Source organism: Theropithecus gelada, chromosome 8 (genome assembly GCF_003255815.1).
Source record: "Theropithecus gelada isolate Dixy chromosome 8, Tgel_1.0, whole genome shotgun sequence".
NCBI classification, from domain to species: Eukaryota; Metazoa; Chordata; class Mammalia; order Primates; family Cercopithecidae; genus Theropithecus; species Theropithecus gelada.
The window spans coordinates 114,810,058-114,825,865 of NC_037676.1; the positions used below are offsets into that span (position 1 = coordinate 114,810,058).

A 15,808-nucleotide genomic window follows, 5' to 3' on the forward strand; every position below is an offset into this window, starting at 1 on the left:
AAAAAAAAAAAAAAAAACAAAAAACAAAAAAAACAAAATTGCGCCACTGCACGCGAGTCTGGGTGACAGAGTCTGAGACTCCATCTCAAAAAAAGAAAATAAAATGGACTGCCTTACTCATATTTCAGGAGACACACATACACATGCTTAAGTGGAGAAATAAAATTGAAATTTGGCCGAGTGTGGTGGCTCACACCTGTAATCCCAGCACTTCGGGAGGTCGAAGTGGGCGGATCAACTAAGGTCGGGAGTTCAAGACCAGCCTGACCAACATTGTGAAATCCCGTCTCTACTAAAAATACAAAAAAATTAGGTGGGCATGCTGGTGCATGCCTGTTATCCCAGCTACTTGGGAGGCTGAGGCAGGAAATTGCTAGAACCCGGGAAGCGGAGGTTCCGCCGCTGAGCCAAGATTGCACCATTGTACTCCAGCCTGGGCAACAAGAGCGAAACTCCATCTCAAAAAAAAAAAAAAAGAAATACAATTATGTTTTGTCCCATTTCCAAACTTCCTTGCACTTAGGCTGGTAGAAAGAACTTTGAAGGTTATGATACAGATGAGCTTTATGATGTCCTCAGAGGCCCCTGAAATTCTGATAATATTACAAGAAATAAAAAGGTAGATTTAGGGTATGAAAAAAAGCAATTCCAAGAAGGAAGCGAGAAAACTGTACTTGAAGAGGGCTGAACTTAGTGAGGAGGCTCACAAGATATCCAAAAAGGGCCTGGACTGTGCAGAATAGTAAAATAAATGATCGTGAGGGAAGCTGTGTTGTGAAGGGAGGACAGTAGTTTAAGCAGCTGCTATGAGTGGGACACTGGTGAAGAGAGAGGAAGAGGATTTTTAGAAAGCTTTCTGTGTGATACATTATGAAAATCCCGGGTCAACTCATTAAAGGAGGTCTACAACAATCGTCTACGCAGTTCTTCAGGGCTTTAGAATGTTTCTTTGAAGAAGATGCCATGAAGAGACTGGCCCTAGGGAGAGCCAGATATATTCAGGCTACTGTCTCAGTGTCGGTGAAGGAGTCATTGCCTGCTATTAAACCAAGTTAAGATGACAGTTTGTGGAATTCAGTGTGAAATAACTGCAATGCTGATTACAGTAATGTATTTTGTTTTCCATTAGCAGAACTGAAAGCTCATAAGGCCTTAAAAGGCAACTAATCTTTCTTCTTTATGGAGAAAATTCGTTCTAGAGAAATGAGTTGAAATTTTCAGAAAGTCCCAATCTATCCTTATAGTTAATGCATCAGTGTTGAACTTCAGGTCAGTGAATAAAATGTATAACCAAATTATGTTAAATAATTATATTTAAGTTACCTGAAATGTGGGATCATAAATCTGCAACATATTATGATATTTCTCCCTTTTGGTCTGACAATCCTTATTCACGGACTATGGCAGATGAAAGTTTCTTTAACTATTCTCAAAGATTTCCCAAAGTTTTAGGGACTGATTGATTCATCAGTTTGAGGACTGATTGACATTGGTGGATCACAAATTTGCCAATATGCCTAAACTTTTAGACACTTATGATACAAAGGAGTTGGGGATGGTGGTAATCTTTAAGTGGATTGAAGCTCTGAGTTTTCGAACAAAAACATTTTATACTGACTTCCATTGTTCTGTAAGTTCTGATTCAAACAAAATGTTCTACCTTCCAATTTTAATACACAGCAATCCATATACATACATAACTTTTAACAATGAATTTGATTTTGAAGAGAATAAAATAGAAGAAGAAATTTAGTTGTTTTAACCAGAAAATGCAAACATGTACATTTAAAAAGTTATTCTATTTGAAATGTTTAATATTATGATGATTTAAAAGTTTCAACTAAAATGTTAAGCATGTTAACATTTGCTAACATTTGTAAATGTTGGAGGCTGTGATAGTGCCCCAAAGATGAACTATAATAAATAATAGGCAAATTTTTATCTTTGAAAATACAGACTGTCTAGAGAAAAAAGGAGACAGGAGAAGTAGGCTCCCAACCATAGCTCTCTATGTAAGTGGGAGTGGCTCTGGAAGTTTCAGGAATGGTGGGGCGATGGGGAAGGGTTTTTTTTTTTTTTAATTTAGGAAAAATAAAAATAAGATTTCCTCAGCTAGTCTCAGACTTTCATTATTAGTACCTAAGTAGAATTTCGGCAAAACCAAAGGAAATCAATACAAATCTTAATTAGAGGCTAAGAAATCAAACCCACCTGAGTTAGTTATAGAGTTGACAACAGTCTGCTTTTTTGGGTGGAAACTGGCTCAGAGGGTGGTTTGGGATAGAGTAGTAACCTGGCAAAGGCCACCCTAAGATTGCTTCTGGCCCACTCCAGTTCTGCCTTCCTTGGTTCCAACCTCATCCTTAGTGATGTTTCCACCTTGCTACTGGATCCACAAACAGGCAGGTGAGCCAATTGTGTGTAATTTCACTCACACATAGAGAAAAACAATTCGTGTCCGTCAGAAACTTCATAAAGGTTCTCTTTGGGATGTGCGGAGGGCTTATTGGCCTTTGTCAAGTCAGTTCTGAATATTTTATCTTATTTATTTTTAAAAGTTAAATGCCATTTGTTTTTCTTTTTCTTTTTTTTCTTTTTTTCTTTTTTCTTTTTTCTTTTTTATTTGTTATTATTATTATACTTTAAGTTCTAGGGTACATGTGCATAACGTGCAGGTTTGTTACATATGTATACTTGTGCCATGTTGGTGTGCTGCACCCATCAACTCGTCAGCACCCATCAACTCGTCATTTACATCAGGTATAACTCCCAATGCAATCCCTCCCCCCTCCCCCCACCCCATGATAGGCCCCGGTGTGTGATGTTCCCCTTCCCGAGTCCAAGTGATCTCATTGTTCAGTTCCCACCTATGAGTGAGAACATGCGGTGTTTGGTTTTCTGTTCTTGTGATAGTTTGCTAAGAATGATGGTTTCCAGCTGTTTTTCACAGATAGTAAAAATCTCCCTGAAATTGCTCTATCTAATTAATCAATCAATTAAATTATTGATTGATATTACTATTTACTTTTATCTCCACCATGAAGCTAGGCACCAAGCAACTCTGAAACCAATACCCAAATTAGGCAAACGAGGATCCAACAAAATTCAAAAATTACCTAGAAGTGGTCTCTGTATGTGTCCACTGAGATTTAAAACAAATTTCAGTGCAGGGGAGGTTGAGGCTCAGACAATGTCATTTCCCAGCTGCAATGGCGTCCGATCAGCCCCAGGGTAACTTTGGGGCTACTTAGCATTATTTACAAAGGGTCTAATGCTCTGGACTTCTCTAGTCTTTCATCAGATCCAACCCACTCTGTCCTCCACTGCAGTCACACTGAACTGGCTCTATTCCTTTTGCCTGAAACACACTTTTCTCCCATTTCCTACTATTCCTTCAAATACTAATGTGTGGCTACAGGGAGCAGTGGCTCACGCTTGTGATCCCAGCACTTTGGGAGGCCGAGGCAGGCGGATCACTTGAGGTCAGTAGTTCAAGACCAGCCTGGCCAACATGGAGAAACCCAGTTTCTACTAAGTATACAAAAAAATTAGACGGGCATGGTGGTGCGCACCTATAGGCCCAGCTTCTCAGGAGTCTGAGGCACAAGAATCTCTTGAACCCAGGCGGCGGAGGTTGCAGTGAGCAGAGATGGTGCCACTGCTCTCCAGCCTGGGCGACAAGAGCAAAACTCTGTCTCAAAACAAACAAACAAAAATGCTAATGTAGATTTTTCTTACTGGTTCCCCAAGGCTGGATCAAAAACTATGTTAAAAGAATGGGTGAGCTCCGGCAAAATGAATGATGGAAAAACGAAGTATTACTATCCATACAATCCATTTTCCCTTTTTACCTTAGTCCATTATTATGCAAATCCACTATGTTTTTAAAATAACATCATAGTCATAATTATTGACAGAGTAGCCCCTGCTGAACTCGTACTATTTGAAGTTTGAAAAGGAACACTAAAGTCATCGTGTTCTGTCCCCCGATATTACAAATGAGAAAGCAATTAGAAGTAAAAAGGAGAAAAGTGTTAATTGAAGAGGCCACTAGGAAAACATAATTACATGGTCTGGGATTACTTCATTATGAGACATTATGAAAATGTTCAATCCAATGAAAGTCAGCAATATATAGGTAATGCTTCAATTACATCTGCTATACTTTGGAAAACTACGTATTAAATATTCTTAATTTACCAGCTAGTCAGTTTGCAGACAGGTAAGAAGAAAAACTTGGAAAATAAGAAAAAGAAACTACTTTTAAAATAATCAATTACCATATGGCAATCTACTAAAGAGTGTTATACAGTTATAGTTCATCTATTTCTTAGTAAAAGTTCATTTAAAATCTTTTTTTTCCTTTTTCTTTTTTTCTTTTCTTTTTTTTTTTTTTTTTTAGTGGGAGTCTCGCTCTATCGCCAGGCTGGAGTGCGATGGCACAATCTCGGCTCACTGCAAGCTCCGCCTCCCAGTTTCAAGTGATTCCCCTGTCTCAGCATCCTGAGTAGCTGTGGCTACAGGCGCGTGCCACCAAGCCCAGCTAATTTTTTTTTTTTTTGTATTTTAGTAGAGACGGGGTTTTGCCACGTTGGCCAGGATGGTCTCGATCTCCTGACCTCTTGATCCACCCGCCTCGGCCTCTTAAAGTGCTGGGATTACAGGCGTGAGCCACCGTGCCCAGCACATTTATATCTTTTTAATAAAATAGATATGTATTATTAGATACTATAGTGGAAGGAGAAATTAAAACTTAGAATGTTAACTCTCCTATGGCAAATCTAAATAAAGGTGCCTCATTTCAGTAGATCCTAAATTTATATACTGTATAATTGATGTGTTTTATTTTTAATTATGATCATCCTTCCTTCTTACTAACATAATTTGAGATTTTATATGAGTGTATATATACAAAAACAGGTCAGGCACAGTGGCTCATTCCTGTAATCCCAGCACTTTGGGAGGCTAAGGCAGGCAGATCACTTGATACCAAGAGTTTGAGACTAGCCTGGCCAACATGGTAAAACCGTGTCTCTACTAAAAATACAAAAAATTAGCCAGGCACGGTGGCAAGCACCTGTAATCCCATCTACTCTGGAGACTGAGGCAGGAGAATTGCTTGAACCTAGGAGGCAGAGGTTGCAGTGAGCTGAGATTGCGCCTTTGCACTCCAGTCTGGGCAACAGAGTGAGAATCGGTTTAAAAATAATAATAATAATAATAATAATAAATCCAAAGATCATACATATATCACACACAAACACACACACACACACACATATGCCCTGAACCTTGTTAAATACATTTAATTGGAAAAATAAAAACTGAAAAAGATTAGCAAAAGATGCTTTCAAAAATCATATATTTTAAATAAATGACTGTTTTAGCATAAATGTATTTATGATAATTTTTATGATAATTGATTATTATTAACACATTTTTGAAAATTAGTGTGTACCATGAATAACTAAAATACCAAGAAAAAAATGAATGGAAACTATAAAGTGTATTAAACTATAACTTTGAAGTATACTAAAGAGGGTTTACACATGTGACCAATATTTACCATTTATTAATGTGTATCTTTTAATAAGAGCTTTTTTTAAAAGAAAGCTTCTAAAAGATTTCTAAAAATTTATTTCAATATGAAAAATTAAAAGTGTAATTTCCTGAACAACATATGTTTAATATAGAATACAAAGAAATGTTTTAAGGTAATGATTATGACAGTCCTGGTAGGATAATGTGTTTCCTGTTGCGGTTTCTTGTGCATAATGATGATGAGGTTCTACTTCTCACTCCACACTACACTTACCTCCACATTTTGGAATTGGTCCACTCCACATTACTTTTCCATCCATCAGAATACATGTAATTGTTTCTGTTCCCTGGGTTTTAATAAATCCTTCTTCACAAATTACTGAAATTGAACTTCCTAATTGAAAGTTGTCCCCAAACCGCCGTGCATTGATTGGTATTCCAGGATCAGGGCATTCATTATGTCCAAATGCTTTAGAATAATATGCAAAGAAAAATACACACATACAACATTAGCCAGAGAGAGATCTTTCTATATTTTGGGTTAAAAAAAAAAAAAAAGAGAGAGAGAGAGAGATGTTTTAAAAGGTTGTGTTTATTTCTACACAAGTTTTTATTTATTTGCTTTAAATTTGAGGTTCTCCTCTGACCATACTTGTTTGCCTGTGATGTACAATAAATGTGATTTTTTAAAATACGAATTATACTCTAAAATTATAAAATTTCAAAATAGAATTATTTCTGCTTATTTCTGGAGACCATGAGACTAGCTAAGAATATGCAAATATTTCCAGTATAAGCTGGTCAGAATTTCAACTAATTAAAATGCAAAGCAATTGACCAAACCCCTTCAGAAATTTTTCTTTATTTTTGTGTATTTCCAACTGGAAATAGAGAGAGAGTGAGTTTCACAGTGAGAAATAAAGTGAAATGTCTCAATCTAGTATGAAAGTTTTACAATTTTTAAAAATAATTTTCCATGACATTTATTTTCTGCCATCTGTGAAAAGGGAAGAGAGTTAATTCTTTTGCAATTATCATGTTCTAGGCACTGTGATATGTTATTATCTCATTTAATATTTAGATGAGGAAAGTATTGCCATCTATTCAAAAGAGTAATGTTAGACTTAGGAAAAGTTAAGTCGCTTGCCTAAGGTCATAGAAATAGGACTTGATAGGATTGAAATGTATTCCCTGGACTGGTTTTTAATTTTTTCTCAACAACCTATTGTATCTTCGGTTATCTGTCTCATATCTCTCAGGAGAACATGAGTTCTTGAGTTCAGGGCCACTATCTTATTCTACCTTGTTTCTCTCACAGTTTATATTTGGCTAAATTACAGCAAAGGGCAGGAGTATAATAAAAATGTGTTTATTTGAATTTTTCATAGATTATAGATTACATGAACAATCCAAATTTTTCTCTGTGTTCATCTGGGTGACCAATTGTATATTATAAAATTTTAATGTATTATAATATAAATGGAATAATATTTAAAGTAGCAAAGTCTAAATGTGTAAAATATATTTTATGAGATGCTTATAATTTATTATATTTATACTGCATTAGTACAGGCAGTTATTTTATATTTTCTCACTAATCATCACTTTGATGCTGGTTATAAATTGTATAATTTTACTATCTGTTCTCCTTATTTTGAATGAAACAGTGCAAAATAATATTAAGGTAAGTTTTAGAATACATAAAATATGTTTTGTATGTATACATATTTCCAATTATTATTTTATTTTGTAATTTTAAAAACTCAATTTTAATTAAGCAGTGCGACTCTAATATAGAGTACCTGATTGACATTTTTTCAGAAAAAATGAATCTGATTAGTAAGCATTAAATAAAATAAATTTCACATTATTGATTATTTACTATAGAACAGAACCAGGAACAGGGAAAACTAGTTCCATAATACCCTGAAAAACTATCAACATTAAAGGTAATAATATTGTTTATTTAAGACAAAATAAAAATTACAGATAGATAGATGCATATACGTATCTATCTTTAGACATGTACATAAAATATTTTTAAAAGATTCTCAGATAAAGCAGTCTTTTTATACAACAAGTTTCTATGACACACTTCACCGCTAATTTAACTTTGATAATAGGCAATTACATGTTTACAACTTACAGTTACACTATTCACCACTAGTGTCGCTTTGAAAATACAACAACTATACTTCGTTACTACCTGCCAAAGCTTAACATTGAATAGGTGAGGATGGGAGTGAGGTGTGAAATTCTTTCTATAAAGCAACAGGAAGAGCTGGAAACTAAATCCTATTATTATGTGACACTTAAATATTAACTCATCCAATTGGTCTGACACAGTGTAAAAGCTTCAAGGAAAAGCAATAAAAATTACTAGTATTCTATGGTTTCAGGTATAATATTTGCAAACAGAGGCATTAGTATGTATTATTAATCTACTAAAATTTTTTCTTTTTTATGTGATTCATCTTTTTTCTAGAATTATAAACATTTTTGCAGATAAATAATATTCAACATCTCACACAGTAACACAAAATGTCAAGATTATAGTTCAAAAACCAACTAAACAATAATGGCTAATGTTTATTAAGCTTTTACTAGGTAATATGTACTTTGTGCTAAATTATTCACATGCATCATCTAATTTATTCTTTATAGCAATCCACTGTGGTTTTACTAATGTGAGTATTGTGGCTCAGTTATAAAACCTAAAACAAAACTAAGATCCAAAGGTCATTACTTCCTTTTCTATGATGCTACTGTAGTCACGTGATTTCTTCTTTGGAATTTTAATTCTATGCCATTATTAGTTGTTTAACATCTATTGGTGCATGAATATCTTCAAGGGAAACTCTATTTCTCTTTCACGTTGCATACAAATAGCAAAGTACGTGATCTATAATAGGTTTGAGTTTATGCTAAGATATAAATATGTTGGCTGATATAACAATTATAAATATATTGTCTTACAGAAAAATAATATTTGAAACATATTTCCTTGATATTGGACCTCTCACAAAGAAAGAAATGTATTAATAATCATAATAATAGTAATAAGGAGTAAAATGTGATTGGAAATGAAGGAAGAAATGATCAACTTTGGCACAATGAGATTTACAGCTTTTACAAATTTTCTTAACTAGGAAACAAGAGAACCAACATGCATGATCACTTTTCAACTCAAATTTATAGAAATATATTATATGGGAAAAAAACAGAAACAGAAACTTACTGTTGTAAGTGATGTTAAAGCCACGTCCTGACATAGAGTGGTCAGCCTGAAATTCTAATCGCAGTATGTGACTATTACTAGTAAGATGGGAAGGCACCTCAGCCCCAGTAAAGGTTCCAAGAATTGGGGAATCTGGAGAGTCACCATCTTTCACAGCAAGGAAATCAAACTGGGATTCCAGATCAAAATCATTGAAAGAAAGATGTATCCGGCTCCCTGGATCAGAGATTATCGTCCAGATGCAATTTAAATTATTTCCATACCCTTCTGGGTAATCAGGAGAAAGAACTGTTCCCATTGGTGCAGTAAAGTTAGAGAGGCAGGGAACTGGTGAAATAGGAAGATTATAAAATATGATAAATATTCAAAAATAATATTTCACCTTATTTTCTCATATTCTACAATTATGATAATTAGCAGTATAATAAGATAATATTAAATTATGTAAATTATAAAACAGAACAAAAAGGTTACCATTTTTACATATTGAAAAAGGCAACTAGTACTTTGGATAAACTTAAGGCTCTACCTTTAATGCACAAAAATATAATTGGAATAATAGCAATTTTTTGACACATATCTTGCTTATGTTAGACTGTGCAAAGTGTTCATTTCAGTGTTTAAAAAATGAAGAAATATATGGAAGTTCCCATAGAAAGGAATAAGGTTCTTGAAATGATTGAAGACAAATATTATTAAGTGGATATTAACAGAACAAGAATCCGGTGGCTCAGAAAATACTCAAGGTAGTGGTTATCAATGTGTGAGTTTCATTTCTATGGTGGCAGTGGATGCTCTGATAGTTTACCACACAAATAAAGAGATAAATTAACTTCTATAACAGACATTATTAGTGGCTAAAACCTGAAGAACTAAATGAGAGCTCTTGCATCACACTAAAATGAAGTCGTCTTTCTCCTCCAGTTTTTTAACTTTTAAAACATCTGATTTGAAAGTTCACATAGAACATTTAGAAAGCAGAGGAAAAATAAAGAAACAGAAAAGAAAATGATATACTACTCAAAGAAAATCAAAGTTTAAGTGTCGATATATTATCTTCCAAAGTTTTCATTACATTTTGTTTGTTTGTTTTCAGAGACAGAGTCTCATTTTGTCGCGCAGGCTGGAGTGCAATGGCGCCATCTAGGATCACTGCAACCTCCACCTTCCGGGTTCAAGCCATTCTCCCACCTCAGCTTCCCTAGTAGCTGGGATTACAGGCACGCCCGTCACGCCCAGCTAATTTTTGTATTTTTATTAGAGATGGGGTTTCGTCATGTTGGTCAGGCTGGTCTCGAACCCCTGTCCTCAAGTGATCCACCCACCTCGGCCTCCCAAAGTGCTGGGATTACAGGCATGAGCTACCAAGCCTGGCCTTTTATTACATATTTTTTTAAAAATTGAATTTCCTATATTTTGTACTAAATTATGTTTTCCTTATACTTAATATGTGAGATTTTCAAGTCAAGTTTTTAAGCAAAATTTATAGTTATTAGTTAAAACTCTCACCCCATTAATTTATATGGACATATGAAGATTAACTTTTCTTCTAGTGTTTGACATTTAAAATTGTATTTAAAAATTTTTGCAATATAAATAACACTGACTATATTCTTGAAGAAAGGTTTTTTTGTTCATTATTTCTTTGGTATACATTTTCAAAAAAAAGTACTTAGTATGACAAAGGATATGAATTTTAGTCTCAAAACATTTTGCTAAATTTCTGATTTAAAAATTTATTTCAACATTATTGAAAAATAATGGAAATATCAAAGAATATAACACCTGTACCAGTATAAAATATTGTGATTATTTTCCTTTTCCTCTATTGAAAAGAAAAGTGATAACTCATTGTCTTAACTTGCATTTATTGACTACTAGAGAAGTTGAAGATTTCTTACTTTTATTAGACATTTTTATTATCTTTTTAAAAATTATCTGCTCATAAATCTAATCATTTAAGATTATGATCTCTTTATAATATGCATAAAAGTTTCTCATTATTTTATTTTAATATTTTGGCATACATTATTTTTAATTTGAATATTGAAATAATTGTTTGCATTTCTTACAATCTTTTAGGGTCATATATTTTATTAACATTCAGACATTACACCAATATCTATTTCTTTATCTACACAAATATGAAACCACAGGTATAGCTGCATCTACCGATAGATAATCTCTCTATATAACTTTTACCATTTTATCATTCAAAAATATTTTGCACTTTAAATCTATTTTTTCTGCATAATTTTATGAGTTAAACTAAAGCTTGCATTGATTGACTTCAGATTGCAGATGTGTTCGGCTTGATTTTTTTTTTCTTCTGCCCCCATAAAAATTTGAAATCGCATCAAAAAATCATCATATTTCATATTTAAGGGAAAAACATCTTTTATTCTAACTTATCCTGAAAAGTTAAGGCACCCCAGTTTCCTACCACTTCCAAAATGGGTGCACACATGCTTACTCCTATTCCCTCTTCACACTCTTTCCTGCCTGGGTCCTGAAATAATTTGATCCTATAACTCCTATCTAAATGAAGGATTGGCAATCTTTTTCTGTAAAGGAGTAGGTAATAAATGCTTTGGCTTTGCAAACCATACGATCTCCTTTGCAACTATTTAATTCTGCAATTGTCGCTGGAAGGCAGCTATGCACAATCAGTAAATGAAAGTGTTTGGTTATATTCCAGTAAAACTTTACTTAAAAATCCAGGCAGGAGGATGGATTTGGCCCACAGTCGGTTTGTCATCTCCTGATCTGAATGATCCCCACTTGGAGCAAGAGCTAACCAAAGACACCACTTTAATCTCTGTTATCAGATAGATAGATGCTTATATCATACTTTAAATTCTTAATTATATCAGATGCAGTTTTTATGTAACTTCCCTTTGCCAAGTGTGTTACAATTTGTCGGTACCATACTCATAACTTAGTATGATAATTTAGCATCCACAGAAGCACTTTGCTTTTACAAAATTCTTGTATCTACTCCTACCTGATTTTTACTTAGCTATATGTCAATGCAGTACGCCAAGTTCCCAGAAAAACTATGTTAGAATTTTGACTAAAATTAAAAGCAATTTCTGTATAACTCATGTATTTGATATATTAGTTTATCATTCAGGAACATGGCTTCTATCTGTATTTTGTTCCCATAAAATTTTCTTTTCTTGTAAAGTTTTATAATTTTTTTGTATGAGTTATTTGAAATATATGAAGATTATTTATATGTATTTTATAATTGTTTTTTCTGAATACATTCTCTTTTAAATGTATTTTCAAGTTAGCTATTACTGGTATATAAAACATTATTAATTGCTACATTTTTATCACATATCAGGATATTAGACTTAATTTTAAAATAGTAAAAAATGCTTCCTAGTATTCAAGAATGTTTTAAAAATTGGTTTTAGTCAGCAAAATTTTCAATATTTTCACTAAATGCATTTTGGAGTCTATTAAAATGTTCTTAAAATATTTTTATTTTTGATGTGATATATTACATTAATGGATTCTCCAGTATTAAGTCAACGTTGTCCTCCTAGAAGAACACCTAGAATTAAAAACTTTCAACAAAAGTATTTTGAAGTATTACTAAGCTTTAGTAAATCGAATCAGATCCTCCTAATATGTTTTCTTCTCTTACAAGAACTTCACCAAGTGACCTTGGTTAAAGATAAGAACTAAAACAAAAAGAGTCTGTGAAGGGAACCTGTGCACTTTTCCTCTTCTAGACTTCCTGAAGAGCAAACACAATATACTGTTATTAGGGAAATTTCTGCCAGATTCTAAAAATATCCACTTCATTTTAATGTAACGAAGACAGTATTTAATTGAGCCCACCAAGTACATGAATAGACAATACAAATTATACTTTTACTGTAGTTTTTTTTTTTTTTTTTTTTTTTTTTTTTTTTTTTTTTGAGACGGAGTCTCGCGCTGTGTCACCCAGGCTGGAGTGCAGTGGCGCGATCTCGGCTCACTGCAAGCTCCGCCTCCCAGGTTCAGGCCATTCTCCTGCCTCAGCCTCCGAGTAGCTGGGACTAAAGGCGCCCGCCACCACGCCCGGCTAGTTTTTTGTATTTTTAGTAGAGACGGGGTTTCACCATGTTAGCCAGGATGGTCTCGATCTCCTGACCTCATGATCCGCCCGCCTCGGCCTCCCAAAGTGCTGGGATTACAGGCTTGAGCCACCGCGCCCGGCCTTTACTGTAGTTAAACTGCAATATCTTAATGTATTTGAATACACTATTTTAATCCAAGCATATTGTATATCATTAATGTTAATGAATTGTGTCCTATGCAATATAAAAAAAGTCACCTCATGCATTAGTGTTAACATCTACAAGCAAAAATAAATTAGTGCATTATACATAAAATATAAGCTTTAAATATTTTAATGTTTTTGATTGCAAATAAACTTATACTATCTTATTAAAATAAATGAGTCTATTAGAATTCATTCAGATGTATAATTTCCATAAGAAGTATGCTATCTAGAAAGTATAAAATGCCATGAAATAAAATGTTGTAAGAACACAGGTAATATATATTTTGCCATTACCAAGTGAACTATGTTAACTTTATTTAAATCTGTAATAAAATTTATAATTTGGCATAAGCACACTTGTTAAAGATAGTATCACAAAGTGCTACTCATCCAAAAATAATTGCACGGTTGCAGCTCTTTGCAATTAATTACAAAAGCAATTATATGCAAGGACAGGGTAACATATGCTGTCTGGGAGCAAAGCATTTGGTACTCACAGATACAGATGGGTATGTTTGCAGACCATTGGTTATTCTCTTGACAAACAATGGATTTCTCTCCAATTAATTCAAACCCAAACTGGCATTCAAACCTTAAAACATCACGATTAGAAAATCCATCGCCTTCTCTAATTCCATATAAGGGTGTACCAGGATCACCACAACTTTCTTTCTCAATTTCTGGAAAAATAGAAGATAAAAGTCACCTTCCAAGGGTTGCAGGCATATGATACCCATTATACAAGTTAGGTAGATATATGCTCTTTGTTGTGGAGATATTTCAGATCAAAAAATAAATATATTCTCCAATCTTATTATTATTTTTTTTGCCACTCTGATAGGCATGATTGGATAAATGATCTTTAGAGAATAATTAGTATATATCTTTCTTTTTGTAGATGAAGAATCTGAGGTTATCAGAGCTAATGAGGTGGCCAGAGGCCATGTACTTAACAAAAACTATGATAAGATCTCAGATTTTCTCTTTGTATGACATATACACATAAATGTACACACACCTAGACATAAATGTATATTTCCCTCAAATTCCAAAGACTTTTCTTATTCTTATAATTTCTACAGGATATAGTAAATCTTTGAATCATGACCAGGACATGAGGGAACATTCTCTGTGTCTATACTCCTACAGAAATCGATGAATACCTGTCACCTAGGATTTGTTCCTCAATCTGGTACTTGTTGGTTGAATTATTTCCCCAACTAGACTCCCCGGCCAAAATAAATCTACTCAAAGGAAGCAATCAGGTTTGAATTCCAAAATACTCAGCTATGTTCCTTAATAAATGTTTCTTGGATCAATTGAAAGAGATCGAAAACAATATTTTAACACCATTAAAACAACCTTTGAAGTGCATCCAAAGAAACTTCAAATATCTGGGATCATCACTGTTTAACTATGAATGTTAGCAGGAAATTATTGTGGTGGTTGATTTGGCTTATAAGTCACATAAAATCTTAGTAATACAGTTGTCTTCAGACAAATAATAGTAACAAGTAAAAATAAATACAAATTTAAAGAATGTAACTTTAAGATAAAGTTATAGTCTCTCCTGACACTCCAATATCATCACATTCCTAGCTCCTCTGTTACCCACTAGCACCAATTTAACGTGTATCTTTCCAGTTCTGTTTTCAAGATGTATAATTCCATGCAGACATATCTGTTATGTAACATTATAGAAACCTAAAAATTATCTTCACAAAAACTATGCAGTATTGTTTCATGTATATCATACTTTAACTTTTATTATACTGTCAATATTATTTTCTTTCTCCGTTTTAACCAAACAATATGTTTTAGAGACACTTTTGAACATCCTTGTATGCTTAGCAGAAATCATATGTGCTTTTGATGATTTATTTAAAAAACTGGATTTGATTTTATATTTCTTAGACTTTTTTATCTATCAGGGACATTAGTCTATAATTTTTTTCTTCTGCTCTTCCTACCTAGTTTTAATATCAAGAGAAGATACTAGTAATTTTCCACATTTTACTAGTCTTTAGGTTAATTTTTATAAGAAAAAATATTGGAGTATTGCATGGATGAGTTTGGTAGTAATGTGACTACCATTTTATGTGCCTCTAAGGTTATTTTCCTATTTAAGTGGTTTTTTTGTGGTTGTTTGTTTTTTCTTTTGTTTGTTTCTTGGAAAGGGTTTTGGACCAATATTGGCAACCCATGAACCTTAGGGAAGTGACATTTTTCAAGGTTTGCTGGTAGTTTAGTCATAGCAGAATTCTGTTACAAGATTTTTTAACATCTCCATTACAAATATGCCATAATTATTTCTCACTTCTAATGCTACTAGTATTTACTTTCTGGTTTTCTTTCTTCATATTTACAAAAGGTTGTCAAATTTATTAGTCAGCTTAAAGAACCAGTGTTTGCTGTTGATAAATTCTGGCTTTTTTTTTTTTTTTTTTTTTTTTTTACCAGAGTCTCTTACTCTCTCACCCAGGCTGAAGTGCAGTGGCTTGATCTCGGCTCATTGTAACCTCTGCCTCCCAGGTTCAAGAGATTCTCCTGCCTCAGCTTCCTGGGACTACAGGCGCTCATGCCACCATGCCCAACTAGTTTCTGTATTTTTAGTGGAGACTGGGTTTCACGATGTTGGCCAGGCTGGTCTCGAACTCCTGAACTCAAGTCATTCACCCTCCTTGGTCTCTCTAAGCGCTGGGATTACAGGTGTGAGTCACCGTGCCTGGCAAATTCTATTGTTTTTATTT

The 15,808-nt window shown here is 33.7% G+C and overlaps 1 protein-coding gene across 1 annotated transcript in view; it reads right to left on the bottom strand.

The window, feature by feature from the left end:
* Positions 1-15,808, bottom strand: part of CSMD3 (CUB and Sushi multiple domains 3) — a 1,234,679-nt gene that overhangs the window by 430,334 nt on the left and 788,537 nt on the right. Inside the window, exons 14-16 of the mRNA XM_025394338.1 lie at positions 13,556-13,738; positions 8,780-9,106; positions 5,816-6,010 (exon numbers count right to left, since the gene is read on the bottom strand). Of these exons, the coding sequence (XP_025250123.1) occupies positions 5,816-6,010; positions 8,780-9,106; positions 13,556-13,738 (705 nt within the window). The remainder of the gene's footprint in view (positions 1-5,815; positions 6,011-8,779; positions 9,107-13,555; positions 13,739-15,808) is intronic.